This window comes from Diachasmimorpha longicaudata, chromosome 19 (assembly GCF_034640455.1).
Source record: "Diachasmimorpha longicaudata isolate KC_UGA_2023 chromosome 19, iyDiaLong2, whole genome shotgun sequence".
NCBI classification, from domain to species: Eukaryota; Metazoa; Arthropoda; class Insecta; order Hymenoptera; family Braconidae; genus Diachasmimorpha; species Diachasmimorpha longicaudata.
The window spans coordinates 2307169-2327598 of record NC_087243.1 but is presented as its reverse complement, the minus strand read 5'-3'; the positions used below and the strand labels follow the sequence as shown (position 1 = coordinate 2327598).

At 38.1% G+C, this 20430-nt stretch overlaps 2 protein-coding genes and 4 long non-coding RNA genes across 12 annotated transcripts in view; all 6 read right to left on the bottom strand.

The window, feature by feature from the left end:
• Positions 1-1463: 1463 nt before the first annotated feature.
• Positions 1464-6215, bottom strand: LOC135171336 (uncharacterized). Of its 3 annotated transcripts, XR_010300536.1 has the most exons (7): positions 5486-6215; positions 4861-5262; positions 4678-4778; positions 3397-3535; positions 2452-2620; positions 2031-2379; positions 1464-1838 (listed from the first exon to the last, which is right to left on the bottom strand). It is a non-coding gene; the product is annotated as an uncharacterized LOC135171336 (long non-coding RNA). The 3 variants fall into 3 exon arrangements; XR_010300535.1 differs by lacking the exons at positions 1464-1838; positions 2031-2379; positions 2452-2620; positions 3397-3535 and having other exon boundaries at positions 4314-4778; positions 5486-5983; positions 6047-6215; XR_010300534.1 differs by lacking the exons at positions 1464-1838; positions 2031-2379; positions 2452-2620; positions 3397-3535 and having other exon boundaries at positions 4314-4778.
• Positions 6216-6305: 90 nt separating this feature from the next.
• Positions 6306-8186, bottom strand: LOC135171348 (uncharacterized). Its single transcript, XR_010300551.1, has 3 exons — positions 7875-8186; positions 7007-7263; positions 6306-6512 (listed from the first exon to the last, which is right to left on the bottom strand). It is a non-coding gene; the product is annotated as an uncharacterized LOC135171348 (long non-coding RNA).
• A 90-nt stretch (positions 8187-8276) lies between these two features.
• LOC135171344 (uncharacterized) lies at positions 8277-10619 on the bottom strand. The gene is made up of 3 exons (XR_010300548.1): positions 10303-10619; positions 9227-9612; positions 8277-8900 (listed from the first exon to the last, which is right to left on the bottom strand). It is a non-coding gene; the product is annotated as an uncharacterized LOC135171344 (long non-coding RNA).
• A 371-nt stretch (positions 10620-10990) lies between these two features.
• LOC135171350 (uncharacterized) lies at positions 10991-12110 on the bottom strand. 2 transcript variants are annotated; one of them, XR_010300553.1, is made up of 2 exons: positions 12029-12110; positions 10991-11727 (listed from the first exon to the last, which is right to left on the bottom strand). It is a non-coding gene; the product is annotated as an uncharacterized LOC135171350 (long non-coding RNA). The 2 variants fall into 2 exon arrangements; XR_010300554.1 differs by lacking the exon at positions 12029-12110 and adding an exon at positions 11881-12019.
• Positions 12111-12799: 689 nt separating this feature from the next.
• Positions 12800-17259, bottom strand: LOC135171223 (zinc finger protein 567-like). Its single transcript, XM_064137611.1, has 8 exons — positions 17199-17259; positions 16752-17049; positions 16181-16539; positions 15995-16112; positions 14553-14569; positions 13715-13888; positions 13371-13601; positions 12800-13107 (listed from the first exon to the last, which is right to left on the bottom strand). Exons 1-8 carry the CDS (start codon positions 17257-17259, stop codon positions 12800-12802), a joined length of 1566 nt encoding a protein of 521 aa, XP_063993681.1.
• The window catches only part of Lola (longitudinals lacking), a 51077-nt gene continuing 47811 nt past the window's right edge, over positions 17165-20430 (bottom strand). For 2 of the 4 annotated variants that reach the window (XM_064137799.1, XM_064137800.1), the window contains exons 7-9: positions 20141-20395; positions 19666-19955; positions 17165-18652 (exon numbers count right to left, since the gene is read on the bottom strand). In XM_064137799.1, coding sequence (XP_063993869.1) covers positions 18326-18652; positions 19666-19955; positions 20141-20395 — 872 coding nt within the window. In that variant the 3' untranslated portion in view covers positions 17165-18325. The remainder of the gene's footprint in view (positions 18653-19665; positions 19956-20140; positions 20396-20430) is intronic. The other 2 variants (XM_064137801.1, XM_064137802.1) reach the window with 2 other exon arrangements.

Genomic DNA, 20430 nt, shown 5'->3' with positions numbered 1-20430 from the left:
TTATCGACGATTATCGAACATTATCGAAAAATATCGATAATTATCGAAGACTATCGAAAAATATCGAAAATTATCGAAGATATCGATGAAGATTATCGACTATTATCGAACATTATCGAAAAATATCGAAGATTATCGAAAATTATCGAAGACATCGATGAAGATTATCGACTATTATCGAACATTATCGAAAAATATCGAAGATTATCGAACATTATCGAAAAATATCGATAATTATCGAAGACTATCGAAAAATATCGAAAATTATCGACAAAAAATATCGAAAATTATCACAAATTATGGAAAGTTATCAATGATTATCGAAGGTTATCGATGATTATCGAAGGTTATCGACGATTATCGAAGGTTATCGACGATTATCGAAGGTTATCGACGATTATCGAACATTATCGACGATTATCGAACATTATCGAACATTTTATTGCTTTTTTAAAACGTAGATGGGACGATCTGGATGACGATATTTAACATGAGTTGTTCCATCCCACGCGTGTTTACTACGAAAGGTACAGTAAGGACATTCAAATTTCGGCTTCTGGCCACATTCGTATCTTTGGTGACGGACTAGACTCCGTTTAGCTGTGAATCGACGATTGCACTGGTTGCAAACGAAGTTTTTCGCCTCCAGCGGAATTTTTTGAGGCCGCGTTCGTCGGCTGACGTCGCCCCCTCGTGAATAATCTGAAACATTTTGAAGACCATTCGTTAACGAGTGATCGATTATTTTTTATCGTTCGGATTCAAGACGAAAACAATTTGTTGAATATTTTTGTAAATTTATTTGATTTTTTTCATTTTACTGCGGTCCCCGAACATTAGAAACTCTGAATTTTCATTATTTAATCCCAATAAAAAATGTCACGTCAAAAAGACCCTCAAAAGCTGCCAAAATACCCCCTGAGCTTTCAGGCCCCACCAAAAAAATCCTCGAACAAGTCCCCTGAAACACTTAACAAAATATTCATTAACAAACACTTGAAATTTCTCTCAAAATTCCACCTTTAAACCCAAAACACTATTTTACCCACTACTTTCTCCCCTTTTCCACCCCCAGACGGACAACACCCCCAACCTCATAAGGCCCAATCGCACAAATCAATTTATTACAAATTTTTTCAATTTTATTATAAATTTTTTGACTTAACAGCCTTCAACGAACATAAAAACCCCCAAATTTTCATTAATCACCCCCACCCAAAAACGTCAATTCAAAAATCCCCTCAAAACCTACCAAACTACCCCCCCCACCTCTCAGGCCCCTCCAAAAAAATGCCCCTACAAGTCCCCTGAAACACTTAACAAAATATTCATCAACAAACACTCGAAATTTCCCTCACAATTCTCCCCTAAACCAAACCCCCTATTTTCCCCACCACTTTCTCCCCCCCCCCCTCCCCCACCCAACCCACAGGTCAAGGTCAACAGTCTCATAAGTCCCAATAATACCAAAATTAATATTTTATTGAGTATTTTAAAATTGAAAACACTGATTTTTCATTAGTGATTCCCAAGTGGATATGTTAATTAAAAAGGATGACCAATGGGTCGAAGATTGACCCTTGTCTTTGTCTTTGCATCATAATATATCTGTGGTAACGCTGGATGATGTACGATAAGATGCCTCATAATATGTCCCTTCTGATAATTTTTAACTTCACAATGTGTGCACTCAAATCTCGGTGGTTTTTTGCACTGATGTCTGAAATGCGCGAGCATTGACTTTCTCCATTTGTAAACTTTATCACAGCTGGGGCACTTGAAAGCACCAATTCTATCGTTGTCAGCGTACAGTAGATTCTTCTCATCCAGGAATACACCTGAAACAAAATAAAAACGTGACGTCAAGTCCCAACAGATCAACCCCAACTAAACAATAATAAAAAACAATAAATCATGCCCGTAGGATAATAAAAAAAGTCAAAGGAAGTGTAATGACTTAATCCTTAGGATCTACTCGTTACCCTAATTATTTATTTATCATAACTCTTATTGTTAATGTGATGTATCACTTGTTCACGTTGTCATCCAACACTGAACATCTTCTTCAAGGTCACTCATTCTTGTGACCTCCGGTGTAATATTGCATTTCCCCGGTTTCATTGTCGACGCAAAAGAGATCCGAATTTTTATGAAGATTTCTAATGTGGGCCCAGACCTGGGCCCGTTGACGATAGTCCTGATGGCAATGGGGACAGCGAAATCTATTCGGCATTCCGCACTCGTACTTGGCATGACGATTCAAGTTATCACGACGTTTGTAGCTCCGTCCGCATTGAAGACAGTGATAACGATTTTTTGATTCACTGTTAACAGGTGGACAAACGACAGGGACAAACTCCCAGTTCTCCCAGGATTCGCCTGGAACAATAAACAAAATAATTGTTAATAAGTGATCTGGATTAATGACATCCGGTTGCGTGAACCGATCACCTCTTTAGACGAGTCTGAGAGCCTCATCTGGAAAATAATTAAAAGTTGAAGAAATAATTTTGTTCGGATGAAACAAAATTATTGTTTGTTAATAATAGCTGGGACTTGTTGTTAATCCGTTCATCAGTTTGGTTTCTAATTGTTTGAGAGGTTCTCGCCCCCATTTCACCTGGAAATAAATTAGAAAAAGTCAGAATGAGAATTTGGTTTTTGTGAACATGAAATATTTCGCTTGATTTTGGTTTTATTTTTAAAATACAAATGATTTTCGTTTACTTTCCCGTTTCCTCGAATGATTCTCGCGGTTTGTCGTCTTAATAACAATTGAATATACGTTTTTTTAATTAATCATTCCCTTGACGGTAACTCCTGGAAATAAATTAAAAGTAATTGAGGAGATAATTTGGTTCAAATGAATGTCAGAAGCTGTTTTGTTAATGAAAAACAGCTTAAACTTGTTGTTAATCCATTCATCACTTTGATTCTTAATTATTTAAGAGGTTCTCACCCCCATTTCACCTGAAAACAAATTTAAAAAACTCAGAATAAGGATTTGGTCCTTATGAACATCAAATATTTCTCTTGATTTTGTTTTTATTTCCAAAAAAAAAATTATTTTCATTTACTTTCCCTTTTCCTCAAATGATTTTCGCATTTTGTCGTCTTATTAACAATCGAATGTCCGTTTTTTAAATTAATCATTCCCTTGAGCAATTAATAAACCCCGAAACGTATTTATCACGTGATTTTTTATCCAAAAATAGAGTCGTTCAATCACTTTTGTGAGCCCTCAGGTAATAAAATATTTGATTAGTCTCGTTGTCAATGCAACAAAGCTCTGAGTCCCCGTGAAGGTGTCTGATGTGCTGCCAGACTTGGGCCCGTTGACGATAGTCCTGATGACAATGGGGACAACGAAATCTGTTCGGTTTCCCACACTCGTACCTGGCGTGACGTTTCAAGTGATCTCTTCGCTTGTAACTCCTCCCACATTGGAGACAGTGATGGCGACTCATCACCTCGTGCTCCAACATTGAGTTCTGGTGATGAACAGCAAAAAAGTCCCAATTCTCGGACAAATCTCCTGGAACAATTACCGAAAATCGTTTCGTTAGTTCATGCTCTAACGTTTTATAAGTCACCCAACAACACTGTCACCATCACGATGCAACAATTAGTTATTCATTCACTTATTTCTTCTTGCACACGTCACACTCCTGCGAACAAATTCGACTTTAGGGGAGAGAAGATGAGGATACGATGCAGTAAAGTCAGATCGAGGAGGAGAAACTTGTGATTTAATTAATCATCGATTGGTCGAAGGGTTTTGCATCGAAATATGAGGATAAAAAATGATGAATCAATTAATTAACTAATTAAGGCACCTCAAATTTAGTTGAATTGCCTAAATTTGAGTTTCGAAAAAGGAAATTAAAGATAAATTCTATTTTTGTTGGGGAACATTGTCATTTTTTTAATGCAAAATACTCGTAATTTTGCAAAGTCAAGACGTATTTGTTTAAACAATTTTTTTTCAACGCAAAACAAATTTTCTTTATCATTCCACAAAAATTCAATTTCATTAAAATTAATCTCTCCGTTTTTCGAAGAATATCTCGAAATCTATGAGAGATACCAAAATTTTCATGAGAACCTTTTTTGTAGACCAAACCAAGCCCTAAAATAAATGTCATAACAAAAATGTCGCTATCTCCCTTAGATTCCCAGATATTTCTCAAAAACCAAATTCCGAAATTCGTCAACTCCTATCTTTCACCCCATCCCTCCACAAATCATCCCTCACCCCCCATTTAAACCGGATTTTCCAAAGTTAATTCCCCACATTTCTTTATCCAAAGTCTATCCAACTAACAAAATTACCCCCTCCCCCCTTCCACCCCCACCGATCATTAATTTAAACCGAAAAAGTAAGTGAAATGACAAATTTAGAGCGAAAAAACCCTTTTATTCCACAATAATTAGTCCGGGGAATCCCCGTTTTATCTCAGATCCATAAACTTTATGGTATCATCAATAAGGGCACATTTCACGACTCGATGGATGATACAATTTTCTGTTGGTGCTGGTGTCGATGCAGTAGAGTATCGAATGGCTGTGAGAATATTTGATGTGTTTCCAGATGTTGGTTCGTTGTCTCGAGGCCTGATCACAATAAGGGCATTGAAAGGCCTTCGTCATTCCGCACTCGTACTTCAAATGACGTACCAAATGATTATTATGTTTATAACTTCGTCCACAAGTGTTGCAAATGTGTCGATTGGAGGTGTGAGGATGAACAGCGACAAATTCCCAGTTCGTAATTTCCCCTGAAACATGAAACGACAGCAGTAAAGTTAACAAATGTCAATGCAATGTTGAACAATGGTCTTAATAAACAAATAAAATTACAGTTATCGTCGTCAATGCGATGAGCTCATCGTTATCTCGTTATCTCGTCCGGGAAATGGAACCGAAGATCGAAGATTTTTACTTATTTTAGGGTTCGGTGATTGTTTATTGCTCCTGATATTGATTTATTGACGGTAATTTGCAATCGGGAGACTGTCACAGTCGACATGAAGATGACGACGCAAATGATGTCGATAAATATAATTTTGTTAATTAAATTAATTCTGAGAAGAAATTTAAATGAATTTTTCAGTGGAAATTTCGAGAATTTGTTTATTTGTTTTCGTGCGGTAATTAAATAAATAAATTCCCTGTTCCTTATTTTCTCTGCAACGTTTAAATGTTGGAACTGTGTTCGCAGATGTTCGATACAGAATTTTCTTGAAGTCCCAGATCCGGAGGCTGAAATAAAAATTTATTTAATTTATTTAAAAGAAAAACACGAAGCAAATTGGACGCGACCTTTTGCCATTTAAAATTGGCAGTTGCGACTGATAAAAAATATATAAAATTTATTTGTTAATTTGAAAGATTAATTAGAAATTTACAGCGAATTAATTCATCAATTTTAATCAAATTGTAATTAAGTTTGAATTATTTTAATTAAATTGTTGTATATCGTAACCTTCGGTTAACCCCATCCGAAAAATCACTGGCGGGTGTCCTTGAAGGTCCTGTCCAACATAGTCATCCTCACGAGCAATAGGATTGTCATTAGTGAAGCCTAATGAAGCTCCTGGAGACGAATCAATTGAAGAAATATAATTTTTACAAATAAAAACTTCTCTGAAGTCAATTTTTCACAAAAACATTTCTCTTTCGTCTGAATTAATTAACAAAAAAAACAAACTGACAATTTTCCTCGTCACCTTAAAACAATTTCCTTTTAATTACGTTAATTAAAAGAAAATAGAGGAAACCGTTTCATCGAGTCATAAAAATTATCGATTATCTTGAATATTCACTAATTATCGATTATCTCCGTCACAATTCACTAAAAAAAATTATTTTCTCCTGTTGACGATGCACTAAAACCCCTAGACTTCATGATCCCGTTCGATGTGTCTCCAATATCGAACACCCTCGACCTCTCGCTAAATCCGTATCGACTTCTTCATTTTTCCTGAAAAATTAAACGTTTGGGATTAAACTGATTATCAATAATCTCTTCACTCGCTGCAATTACCGAGACCAAAACTTTATTTATCGTCTAATGACAGCTGTCAAGAAAGTAAAACGACAGTCCCGATCATCCAGCTCATCCTCATCCTCCTCATCATCATGTTCATCACCTCCTCAATTTTTTTTTTTTCGTTTTTCTCCCAAACACGTGACGTCACTTAATCGTTTCCCAATCGATTGTTACGACTGTTTCCTCCGACTCCAGGGAAACAGCTTCTCATTGGTGCTGATCTTGATGCAGTAAAGTGAATATCGATTGTGGCTGTGTCTGATGTGTTTCCAGGTGCTGGTCCGTTGTCTGAATGTCTGTTGGCAATAGGGGCATTGAAATTCACGTGGTAATCCGCACTCGAACTTGATGTGACGCACCAAATTACTTCGATAGCTGTAACTCTTTCGACATTTCGAGCAATCGTGACGTTTCGAGATGACAGGGCTCACATCGTCAAATTTCCACTTTGAATCTCCTCCTGAAACATTAAACAATTGGAATTGTATTCATATACGTTCGATGCACAAGTGATTACCTTCAATTTCAAATTCCACAGACGCTAGTGAAGATAATTTGCGTGAAGTCGATAGTGATTAACATAACAAAAAGATAATTCTCAAGGTCACCTCATAAAACTCATTTTTATTCCTTCAACAATCGATTCACAAATCGATTTTCACTGGAAATTGACATCTGCTCGATTCCACTGAACGTTAAAGTCGTTAACAATCATTCACTTTCATTAAAGTGAAGATCAGACGATAAATCTCGTTTGGAGGGAATGATTCGATCAATGATCGATCGATATATCGATGTCTTTCGTCGACAGCTCCATAAAGTCATCGAAAGTCGTTCAATTGGGTCACAATAAAAGAGAAATTCGAGTCGTAGTTCTTATTTTCACATCGGGAACCCCATTTTTAATGTATTCATTAACTCTTAATTATCGTCACAGGGCAGTCTCGCACTTACCGACGGATACAACTTCCTCTGAGTACTAATTTCGATACAATAAACTGGGAAACAATTGTGTCTGTGTCGGATGTGTTCCCATACGCTGGACCGTCTTTTGAAGGGTTTCGTGCAATGGGGACATTGAAAGGACCTGGGGACCCCGCACTCGAGCTTCACGTGACGATACAAACTACGTCGCTCCTTATAACTCTTTCCACAAATTTCGCAATTATGACGCGTTGACTGTGGACTCGAAGAAGTCATATTCACACCCCCTGGAACATTCAATAAATCGGATAACATTCGGTCAATTTAAATTAATGAGCCGAGAACAACTGATTAATTAATTAAAATTGATTCATTAACTAAGTGATAATTCTTTGTTTGAGTTCAAGGGATTAATTTGGGGTTTTTTGGTCTGATTTAATGAAGGGTAAGTTCATGAAGGGGGGAGGGGGATTAATCACTTGAAAAAGATTGATTAATTAATTAATTAAAATTGATTCAGTTGAAAAATTGACAATTATTTACATAAAATCGAAGGAAATAATTTTTATTTCCTTATTGTGATGAACAAAAGATCAGATCATGTGCTAAAAATAATTAATCACTTGAAAAAAATTGATTAATTAATTAATTAAAATTAATTCAGTTGAAAAACTGACAATTTTTCACATAAAATCCAAGAACATAATTTTTATTTTCTTATTTTGGTCAACAAAAGACGAGTTTATGTGCTGAAAACAATTAATCACTACAAAACAATTAATTAATCAATTAATTAAAATTGATTCAATTAAACAACAGACAATTCTCTACACAAAATCCACGAAAATAATTTTTAAAAATCCCAACAATCACAACAAAACTTGAATTTTATCAAAACCTCATCCCCTCCGAGGAAGTGAATAATACAACAACTCCTTCGTCGTCGTGTCGATGCAGTAAAGCGCTGAATGTTGATGACAATGTCTGATGTGTGTCCATATACTCGTCCTCTGCCTAAAGTCCTGATTGCAATAAGGACATTGAAAGGCCTTCGCCTCACCGCACTCGTTCTTGAAGTGACGAAGAAGATGAGTTCGTCGCTTGTAACTCCTTCCGCACTGTGGACAGTGATGACGATCGACAGCTGGATGATCTCCAGCATGTCCTGGTCCCTGATCCACATCGATAAACTCCCACTTCCTTGGGGCACCTGAAACAGTCAATAATTAGGATCATCTCCAGGCAGCACATCAGCCCATCGTGCACTAGGTCTAGATTAATTAAAAAAATTAACAGAAAATTATCATCAAGAGCTTTATTCCTCATCAAGACCTCCAATCGTAGTCCAACGTCTTAATTTTAATTATAAGTTCAATTTCCCAGGATAAAAATTATAATTTTGCCAATAAATTAATTAAAAAGCCATTAATTATTAATCTAGAATTTTCCTCTTTCTAATTCTTCTTCTTCTTCTTCTTCTTCTTCTTCTTCTTCAGGAGATGACGTAATTAGCAAAATTATATTTTTCACCCGGTGGGCCCTGGCTGTCCTTTTCTGGGCCAGTTGGGCCCTGTCGACCACCTGATTCCTCAATTATTATTTCTATTATTGAAAGGAAGTCCTTCGCCTCCTGGAGCTTTTCATGTCTTGTGATTCCACGAATAATACAATTTCTCTCCAGTTCGTGTGTCGATACAGTAAAGGACGGAGTCAGTGTGATTCTGCCTGATGTGGGTCCAGATGTGGGTCCGTTGTCGAAAGCTCTGCATGCAATAGGGGCATTGAAAAGCTTTCGCTATTCCGCACTCGTTCTTCAGATGACGAAGAAGATGAGTTCGACGTTTGTAGCTCCTCTGGCACGTCGGGCAGTGATGGCGATTCGATATATCGTAGTTCACAGCGATAAACTCCCACTCGGGTATTCCTGGAACAACAATTAACATTTGATTAAATAAATAATTACGAACATCCGGTGGACATAAAATCATTCATTCATTCGATTTTCTGTAAAAAGCTTTGAGTGATCTACTTCAGGAGGACTCACGACTGAAGTTATGAACCTGATTTTTTTTATTAAAAATCAGTCGTGTCGATATATGAAAAGATAAAGTTCAGAGCTTTTGATGAAGGTGACAGTAAAGCTCAGAACACATTAAACATCGTTTTTTTTTACTGTTAATTAGCAGTAAAAAATCGATAAAATTGATAATTCAATGATTAGTTTATAACTTTATTAGTTTATTAATTCACCCTTTATTAGTTTAATGATTTTATTCCCGGGAAATTCCATTCCCCAGAAATAAAAGCTCGAGAAATAAAAGCTCAGTAATTTTCCAAATTTTAATTTCCTCATCTCTTATAACTCATCGAATAAAACAATTTCTTCTGCGTTCTCGTGTCGATGCAGAAGAGCTTAAACCGAGGATGAAGCTTTCTGATGTGTCTCCATATATGCGCACGTTGTCTAAACATATTACTGCAATAAGGGCACTGGAAAGCTTTTCCCACTCCGCACTCGTGATTAAAATGCCGAATCAAATGTGTCCGATGTTTATAACTCTTTCCGCACTTCGAGCAATAATGCGGCCAGGACGACGCCGACTGCACCTGCGGGACTTCCCACCCGCCATCGAATCCTGGAACATCAAACAATCAGCAAATGAACGATCCGTTCACGAGAGTTCCCTGGACACCTCATCCAGCTCATCTCCTGGAACAATATCCATTCCCTAACAGGAGATGGAGGATTGCCGACAGTGGGCCGACATTTGGCCAATGCTGGCCGACTAGATGAGGAATGGCCGACAGTGGGCCGACATTTGAACAATGTTGGCTGACAGTCGGCCGATTAGATGATGAATGGCCGACAGTGAGCCGACATTTGACCAATGTCGGCTGACAGTCGGCCGATTAGATGCGGAATGACGGACAGTCAGCCGACTCGATGAGGAATGGCCGACAGTGGGCCGACATTTGGCCAATGCTGGCCGACTGTCGGGCATTACTCATTTCCTGTCAGGGAATGAATTTTGTCTGGCCGACTGTCAGCCAGCATTGATCAAATGTCGGCCGACTGTCGGCCATTCTCCATCTCCTGTTAGAGAATGGGTTTTGTCCATTCCCCATCTCCTGATAGGGAATCGATTTTGTCTGGCCGACAGTCGGCCAGCATTGGCCAAATGTCGGCCCACTGTCGGCCACTCCTCATCTCCTGTTCGGGTATTCCCCCACATCATTCACAATCAGAAAATCCCCTAAAAAATCCCACGTCCCCCCATCAACCCCAACCCCACCTTCTCCTGGAATTAACATCCCTAAACGCAAACCTGATGTCCCCCAGGTCCTCCTCAGGTTCCCCCGTCATGACGCGCCTCGTAGAACGACTTTTCCCCGGTTCTGGTGTCGATGCAGAAGAGTCTAGAGCGTTCGTGGATTTTTTTAATGTGAATCCAGACCAGATATCGTTGTCTGAACGTCTGTTGGCAATGAGGGCACTGAAATGCCTTCGCAACTCCACATTCGTATTTCAGGTGACGAGTCAAGTTGTTTCGACGGTTGTAACTCTTTCCACATTGGGAGCAGTTGTAGGGATAGAGTGGATCATGATTGACTGACACGAATGCCCATCTGGGAGTTATTCCACCTGGAACATTAAACAATTTACGTGTCAATTAAATATTCGATGTGATGGAATGAATAATCGCTTGTGTGTTCAGTTTATCTGAAAAAAAAAAAAATGATTAGTAGGATTTAATTAGTAGGAATTGAATAGTTTAGTGAGGATCATCATCCTTTACATTGATTGGATTTAATTAGTAGGAATTAACGACTTTAATGAGGATCTTCTTCGTAGAAATTGATTGGATTTAATTAGTAGGAATTGGATATTTTAATGAGGATCTTCGTCGTTGAAATTAATTGCATTTAATTAGCAGAAATTAATTACTTGAATCAATATCTTCATCGTCAAAATTAATTAAATTTCATCCCTTAAAATTTAATACTTCAATAATATTCTTAATCCTTCACATTTGTTGAATTTATTAAATGAAAATTAAATGTCACAGTAAGACTCTTCGTCGATAATTAGTTTAATTAATTGGATTTAGTCACTAGAAATTTAACATTCCAAAGCTCTGGTACAATGAGATCTGGAAGTTCCTTCGCCATTCCGCACTCAAATGTCAAGTGAATAATTAAATGCGGCTGACGTTAATGACATTTTCCACTTTTTCCTCGATAATGAGGATACGATGGGTCAGGATTAACAGAAAATAAGTCCCAATCCACGGGGTTCCCCCCTGGGAAGTCCCAAAATGGTGATCACGAACGATCGGTTCCCTGCGATGAAGAAATTATCCTAAATTCGCGTCGTCAGCTCGAGAAAGTCGATCTTATTCTCGTCATGTGATCGTCATCATGTGGAATCTGTCCTGACGATTATTCCAGGGGATTCCCCGGCGGGTTCTCCAGGGGATTCCCCGAAGGGAACAACTTTTGGTTCGTTACGGTGTCGATGCAAAATAGGATATGGTATTTATGATGATTGTCGATGTGTGACCAGGTTCTGTCGAGTCGTTTGAACAATTTACCGCAGTGCGGACACCGAAATCTCTTTGTCCCTTCACATTTACTCTTCTTCGGAGGTTCAGGAAGTCGTCCTTGACCGTTGAAAGGCTCTTCCTCCGGATGTTCCTGATGATTTCGGAGGCGAAAATGGCGACGAACGAAGATGAGAGCCAGTGGTTTTCCTGGAACATTCGATAATGATTTTTGTAATGTCCGATAGATTCATAAACTTATATAATATATTTACTATATACAACATATGTTCCCGCAGTGTCTTATAGAAAAGTTAACTAAGTGACTAAGAACTAGAAGAAGATTAATCAATAATCCTAAACTGTTAACGTAGAAAGTCATTTTTATTTCATGCTGTCGATCGTTTTTAATGTCCCTTCACGTTATCGATCACATCCTCGTGATAAAACATCGTCTTCAGGACCTGGTGTCCTATTCAATTAATTTCCTGCAGGAAAACTCTTGAAATACCTTCACGACTTCATATTCAGAGCTCCAATAAAAACGTTCCAATCAGAAAATCGAAATTACGCACTTCGTAGACGTTGGCCCTGCAACATTCAACAAATGAATATATTATTATAAACATTCGGCTGCGGCAACTTTCTCTTAGACGATGATTTCTGCAGGTCTTTGACCTCCTCTAACAGATAATAAAATTCGCTCATCGGTATTGGTAAATAATAAGGCCCATTATAGTGATCACAAATTTTTATTTCAGTCATTCACTCATCGCTGTCGCCTCTCGTCTTTGTCGTTCGCCGCGATGTGATAGAACTTCTCCTTCGTTATGGTATCGATGCAGTAGAGGACAGAATCTCTGTGGCGACTCTTCATGTGCAGCCATATCCCCCCCCTTTGTCTGAACAGCTTATGACAATAGGGGCATTGGAACCTCTTCCCCTCACCGCATTCGAACCTGAGATGACGCAGCAAATTACTTCGATGTTTGTAGCTCTTTCCACAGGTCGAACAGCAGTTAATACTCAGGGGATCTCGACTCCCCGCGACAAAATCCAATTCCAAGACTGAGTTGCGATGATCATAAAGATAATCCAACTCCAGCGCATCATCTGAAACATTCAACGAATTTTCTTCACTTTAATGAATATTCATTATCTCCGAAGTTATCTTAGATTAATTAATAAATGCGCTAATTTCGAACTACTGAGTTCATTCCGAGACATAAAAAAGTTGTAACAATCAACATTAATTATTAAAACTCGTATTTATTGAGATTCATCAATCGTCCGAGTCAACTTGTGCTCGATCGGTCACACTGATGTGGTATAATTTCTTCTTCGTTGTTGTGTCGATACAATAGAGGACTGAATCCTTGTGATTTTTTTTAATGTGAATCCAAATCCAGTCGCGTTGTCGGAACAGTTGTCCGCAGTGAGGGCACAGAAATCGCCGGATGTCACCGCACTCGAACTTGAGGTGACGAAGCAAATGGGTTCGACGCTTGTAGGTTTTTCCGCATTTTGTGCAGTTGTGAATAGTCAATGGATCGATGTTCACTGACACAAATTCCAACTGCGGTGTTTCATCTGTAACAGTGAACAGGTGAGATGATTTATACAAATTTTCAACGCATTTGAACGTTTCTAAGACCGATATATAACGTATTCATTTGATTTTCTGGAAGAAAATTCGGTAAATTCGCTCGACAGAGCTGGAATACGCAGTCAAAATGATCGAGATTTACCCTGGGAACTGGTTTTTATCTCGACTCTTCAATCGTCGGAGTCCACTTGGGCCCTATCGCTGACACTGACGTGATACAATTTTTTCTTTGTCGTTGTGTCGATACAGTAGAGCACTGAACACTTGTGATGTTTCTTGATGTGGATCCAGATCCAGTCGCGCTGTCGGAAGAGTTGTCCGCAGTGGGGGCAGAGAAATCTCCGGATGTCCCCGCACTCGTACTTGAGGTGACGAAGCAAATGGGTCCGACGTTTGTAGGTCTTTCCGCATTTGGTGCAGTTGTGAATACTCAAGGGATCGATGTTCACGGACACAAATTCCAATTCCATCGTTTCGTCTGGAACATTCAATAGGTAGAAGGGCGTTTAGAAGTGTTCAGTTATCTTAAATTATCTTAAATAAATTATCTTAACTCAATATCAATTGGTCCTATGTGGTCACGTGATATACCTGTGGTGTCATAATGTAACTTCTGACTCGTTTTAATGTTAATGCACATAAAGTTTGACGAAATTATCGAGTTTCCACTTTTGACGCAGTTGTGAATACTCAATAAATCAATATTCACAAACGCAAATTCCAAATCGATCGTTTTATCTGGAAGATAATCAGATAGAAGGGCTTCTAAAAGTGTTCGATACCCATTAAATTATCTTAAATCACTATCAATTAATATTCTCATTTCATCTCCTTCAAAAAGATTAATTTCACAATCGAGGAGAAACAATAAACAATGATTATCTTGTTCACAAGTCTTTCACCAACAGAAAGTCCTGCCTCACCTCCAATGAGATACATTTCCCTCATTAAAATCCAATCACGCACTAAAACGACAATAATCAATTAATGAATATGCTCGTAATCACATGTCCCGTTTATTCCGCCATTTTTATTGCATTCATTACACTTAAAAAGTCATAACTTAATGACTTTTCAATCGTTAAGTTGAACTTGATGAACATCTGGTCGTCAGATTATCTTATCTCATCTTCAAGGAAGTGAACATCATCTGGACTTATCCCTTGTGACTCGACGAGAAAAACACCTTCTGATTTCTCTTCTTATCAATACAATACAACAGAGAATTGTTATGAGCATTTCTTATGTGAATCCACGTTCGCGCTCGTTGTCTGAAGTCCTGATCGCAATAAGGACATTGAAAGGCCCTTTCCTCACCGCACGTGTAGTTCAGATGGCGCATCAAATGGGTCCGGTGTTTGTAACTTTTTCCGCATGTCCCGCAGATGTGACGCCTCGTCAATCCTGGACTCACACCACCAAGACTCACCTGCACCGTGACAAGTCCTGAAACAATGAACAAGAAGGCAGTCATTTTTCGTCTGTCATGGCACCAGTGCACGCGAGTAGATGCGCAAACAATCAGGAAATGGAATAATAATTCTAGTGATCACCTTAGAAAACCGATTTTTATTCCATTTTTTGAATAAAAAATTGATTTTCAGTGTTTTTTTATGTTCACATTTCATATTTGTGGTGTTACTTTGATGTTCATTGATTTTCTTCCGAGATATTTCATGTTCATATTCACCCTTTTGGGGGAGAAAGTGTGAAATACGACTGGGAATCCCTGTGATCACTTCATTTGCAGAAATCCTGAAACAATTAATTAACAATTAATCAGTAATTAATTTAATTAATGTGTTCGATAGATCGATAACTTCATCTTCTGTAAGATAATCAGGAAATGAAAAACCAGTGGTCGTAATTAAAGAACTTATTTGTTTATTTCTAATTCAATCAATCGAAGGTTTAAGTGTTTCGCAAAATAATTAGACACGATCTTATCATCAAAATTAAAACTAGTGATTTTTCAGGAACGTCAGCCTCGAAAATCTTAAGATATTACCGCCCCATTGACGAAAATCAAGTGTTCATGAATCGTGAACATGAAAAAACTCATGAACTAATGGGTTCATTAGAATAAAACCTCATTACCAGCGTATGGTATCACTAAACAAAAAGTAAAAATTGCGTTTGGTAATAATTTGATAATTATTTTTGTCGCAATCTCTACTCACAGTTCGAAGTTATGAATCGATTTTCGAATAATTCCCCTTTCTATCGTTGACACTATCGTCAACCTCAACAATGAATATCGATTCCTGAACTAGTGACCGGTAATTAACGCGTGATTCATTAATTTTCCGTCTTTCTGATGTCCAAAGTCATCACTTTCAAGTCTCCAGACTCGACCCGAGCCCTTCTCCAGGGCCTGTTGATTATTCACAAAATTAATTACTGAATTATCACGAGTTCTGAGCCTCGACGAAGTTGAATAGCGCTCCATAAATTATATATTATACAATATAATCATATAATGATTATATTACATATCATAACATAATATATAACATATTATATAATACATAATATACTATATACTATACTATATAATATAATTTTCTTTAAAACTTTCGTCGAAACCTCCTGACTCGAACCGAAACCTTTTCAACATAAAAAAAACCTTCAGAATAACATTTTTAAAATCCTACAAAAATCATCCCTTAATTATCCCTTCATCCAATTCATTCCCTCATCTAGCCCTTATGACTCAGCGGGTAATACAGTTTTTCATTACTCTTCTTATCAATACAATAAAGAACAGAATGACTGTGATGATTTCTAATGTGAATCCAAATCCGAGCCCTTTGTCGAAAATCCTGATCGCAATAAGGGCATTGAAAAGCCCTATCTCCACCGCACGTGTACTTCAGATGACGAATCAGATGAGTTCGTCGTTTGTACGTCTTCCCACACGTTGAACACCCGTGACGATTACCAGCGTCAGGATTAACCGCAATAAACTCCACCTCCTGACGAGTTTCACCTGAAAAAAACCAAAAAAAAAATGACGTCATCAGGAGTTCGATAAAAATTTTATGTTAAAGTACATACCCTGGTAGGAGATAACGAACGGCCGACATTGGGCCGAGGCTCGGCCAGTATTAACCGGAATTGGACCGAGACTCGCCCAGCATTTGCCGACATTGGGCCGAGGCTCGGCCAGTATTGGCCGACATTGAGCCGAGGCTCGGCCAGTATTAACCGGAATTGGACCGAGACTCGCCCAGTATTTGCCGACATTGGGCCGAGGCTCGCCCAGTATTTGCCGACATTGGGCCGAGGCTCGGCCAGTATTAACCGGAATTGGACCGAGACTCGCCCAGTATTTGCCGACATTGGGCCGAGGCTCGGCCAGTATTGGCCGACATTGGGCCGAGGTTCGGCCAGTATTAACCGGAATTGAGCCGAGGCTCGCCCAGCATTTGCCGACATTGGGCCGAGGCTCGGCCAGTATTTAGCCGACATTGGGCCAGTATCGGCCGACTGTCGGCCACTTATCATCTCCTACGTGAGCTTATTAACAATTATGTGGATAACGAGGTGACGTCAATCAACGAAAGGAAACTCGGTAAAGTCTTGGACTCGTTGGAGATCACTTTATTGTCATCGACATCATCTTCACGTGCAAATCTCCCTCTTATTTCTAATTTCGTAGTACAACTTCTCGTTTGTTCCCGTATCGAGGCAGTACAGTTCGGCGTTTCTATGAAGCGACCTGATGTGCGTCCACACCCTGGAGCGTTGACGGAAGTCCTGATGACAGTGAGGACATCGAAATCTGCAGGAGGCACCGCATTCGTATTTAAAATGTCGATACAAATGTGTCCGACGTTTGTAACTTCTTCCACATGTCGCGCAGTGATGACGACTAGTCGTTCCTGGATCGACGGAAATAAATTCCCAGTTCACCAGGAGTTCCCCTGGAACAGTCACAACATTCATTGATATTCGTAAAAATTGTTGACGATGTTAATTAACAAAAAGTACGTAACGATGCAACAATTCGTCATTCGATCGTAAACTAATGAAACACAATTTTTTTATGAAGTTATCGCCTTTATTTCTTCACTCTGAGAAGTATTTCGGGGATTCCCCGGTTCGTGTTCCCCCAGATCGAGGAGTTCAGTCATTGGTGGAACGATTTGGTTGAATTATTCCATAAAAATCGATGAGAATTAAACAAAAACATCGAAAAGTCTTCAATTTTCATCGAATTCCCAACGAAAACTCGATTCCAGAAGACGTTTTCGTCCGGAAGTGACGTCACACTCACTAAAACTTCATTTTTCGAAGTGAAACTTTTTAAAAGACTTCGGGAAATGTTGCGTTAAACGTTTAACGTTCCTTAATCCCCAGAAAAATCGATACAACAACCGCAGGAAACATAAACAATTATAAAAATTACATTTCTTCACTCTCAACGTCAGAAATAATTAGGGGATTCCCCTAAATCTCCAACAAATTCCCATCTCATTCTCAGAAAATATCGAACATTAATCCTTTAACATTCGATATTCCCCAGAAAAATCATCACAACAACCACCAGAAACATAAACAATCGCAAATACAACAAATGTTAATCCACCAGATACCACCGACAATTAATCAACTCCTCACACAATAACAAATTAACAAAATCTTCGTCTCAACAATTATTTACCCCCAAACGTACCCCATTCCCTTCCCTAATTTCTCTGAATGTCCACAAGAAGTTTCACCCCCTTCACACACACTATTAGCCCTTAACAAATGTTAATATTAACGAAACGAAACGTTAATATTAACGTGAATAAAACGAAACGAAACAGACCGAAACGAACGATTTTTTTTACGTTAATATTAACGTTTAAAAAAATGAAACATTCACGTTAATATTAACGTTTCGTTTCGTTAATATTAACGTTAAAAAAAATGAAACCTTCACGTTAATAGTAACGTTTCGTTTCGTTAATATTAACGTAAAAAAATGACACATTCACGTTAATATTAACGTTTCGTTTCGTTAATATTAACGTTTAAAAAATGAAACATTCACGTTAATATTAACGTTTCGTTTCGTTAATATTAACGTTTCGTTTCGTTAATATTAACGTAAAAAATGAAACATACACGTTAATATTAACGTTTCGTTTCGTTAATATTAACGTTAAAAAAATGAAACATTCACGTTAATATTAACGTTTCGTTTTGTTAATATTAACGTGAATGTTTTATTTTATTTTTTTTAATCGTATTTCGGTCTCTTCTCGTAATACAAAGTTTTGTTTGTTCCAATATCAACGCAATAAAGTGTACAACGTTTGTGGAGCTTCCTGATGTGTGTCCAGATGCAGGAGCGTTGACGAAAGTCTGAGCTGCAGTAAGGACATCTGAACCTCCTGGGCACACCGCACTCATACTGATTATGACGACGAAGATGAGTTCGTCGTTTGTAACTTTTTCCACACGTTCCACACCGATGACGATTATCAATTTCTCCACTTTCGGGATTGACAGCGACAAATTCCCAGGTTGGCAGGAGCTCTGCAACAATCATCAACAGGAATGATATTGCCAGATGTTCCAGACATGTCCTGAACATAAAAAACTGATTAACGTGATGAAAAAAGTCATTAGAACTGCCCCAGAATTCCAGAGAAGTTTTTTTCGATTTTTATGAGAAGAAAAATTGTTTGTTAGTTATTAGGGTGTGTCCAGGTGTTCTCCAGTTGTTTATCCCTGGAACAGTCGGTGGTTGGAGTGTTACGGTGTCATCAGGACGAAATTTCAGGGGAATCAGGTGTCAGTAGTTCAGAGAAATGATTTTTATTTTAAAATAACAAGAAAAATATTGTTTTGTGATTAATCATTTCGTCGTTTCCTGATTTTTGGATGAGAAAAAATATTTCTGGGGAATATTTATTTAGCTGAGGATTAATTACCCCAGTATTTATTTATTAACTTTATCGAAATTATGTTTCGAAAATATTTCGACGATTGACGCGCCCCAGGAGGTGCCACTGACGTTTAAAATAATTATTTTCATTTTCTTAATTAAAAATATTCGAAGAAAACAATTTCCCGGAATTTTTTAATCTTCAAAATTATCGAAGGGCCTCACTCACCTTCATAATTAACTAATCAGGTTCCTAATTAACTAATGAGGGAAAATTAAATCATTTTCCAAAATCATATCTATTTTTTAACTGAATATTCAGTAAAAACATAAATATTTTCTCGATCTAAACAATAATTCCATTACAAATCCCACATCACCACTCAATCGATTCATCGATTCATAATAACAACAATCACACACACTCACTCTAAACAACTCCCAATCACTCCAATTAAAACTTAATTAACTCCCCTCAACAAATTTCCCCAATTAATTCCCCAAATGCGTCCAAATTCGTCAAAAAAAAAACTCCAAAATATTCAAATCTCCAAAATATTTATCAATTAAAACCACCAAACAACCCCCCAACTCCCTAAAATCCCCCCCCCCCTCCAGGACTCGATTTCAATCAATTACCACTCGATTAATTCTTCCTCACCCCCGGATGATACAACTTCTGATGTGTTTCAATATCAATACAATAAAGTATCGATCGTTTATGCATTTTCCTTATATGCGTCCACACCTGGCTCCTCTGCTTCGAGTCCTGATGACAATAAGGACACCTGAATCTCCTGGGTACCCCACATTCAAAATTATAATGACGAGTCAAATGAGTCCGACGTTTGTAGCTTCTCCCACATTTAGCGCAGTGATGACGATTCTCCGATCTCTCGTTCATCGACGTATAGCTGACAGCAACAGGTTCCAAGGTCTTCCAGGATCTCCCTGCAACATCAACAATTCCATCATTAATTACCTCATCAAGGCCACGAAAATCCCTTAAAATTATTGGCTGAACATACGTTGGATTAATAAATAAAAAAATTCACCTCTCGATTTACCAAACGAAACGTTTATTTATCTTCAATTATCGACTCTTACATAATCGACATTTTGCAATCTATCGATACCCGTATCAATGGCGTAGACATCGAATCCAGGATGAACAGCCTTTATATGAGCGTAGAGATTGTCCTGTCTCTTGCTCCTGGAGGTGCAGTAAGGGCACTGGTACTTAGGAAGTTTTCCACACTCTCGTAGCACATGACGTTGAAGATTATGACGATAACCATAGTCTTTACCACAATTAGGACAGTAGTAACGTCCATTATTCGCGGAGAGGGGATCGTTGTCCTCGACGACCTCCCAGTGCTCCCAAGAATCGACTGAAAAATTAAAAAAAAACAAGAGTTACGTTAAT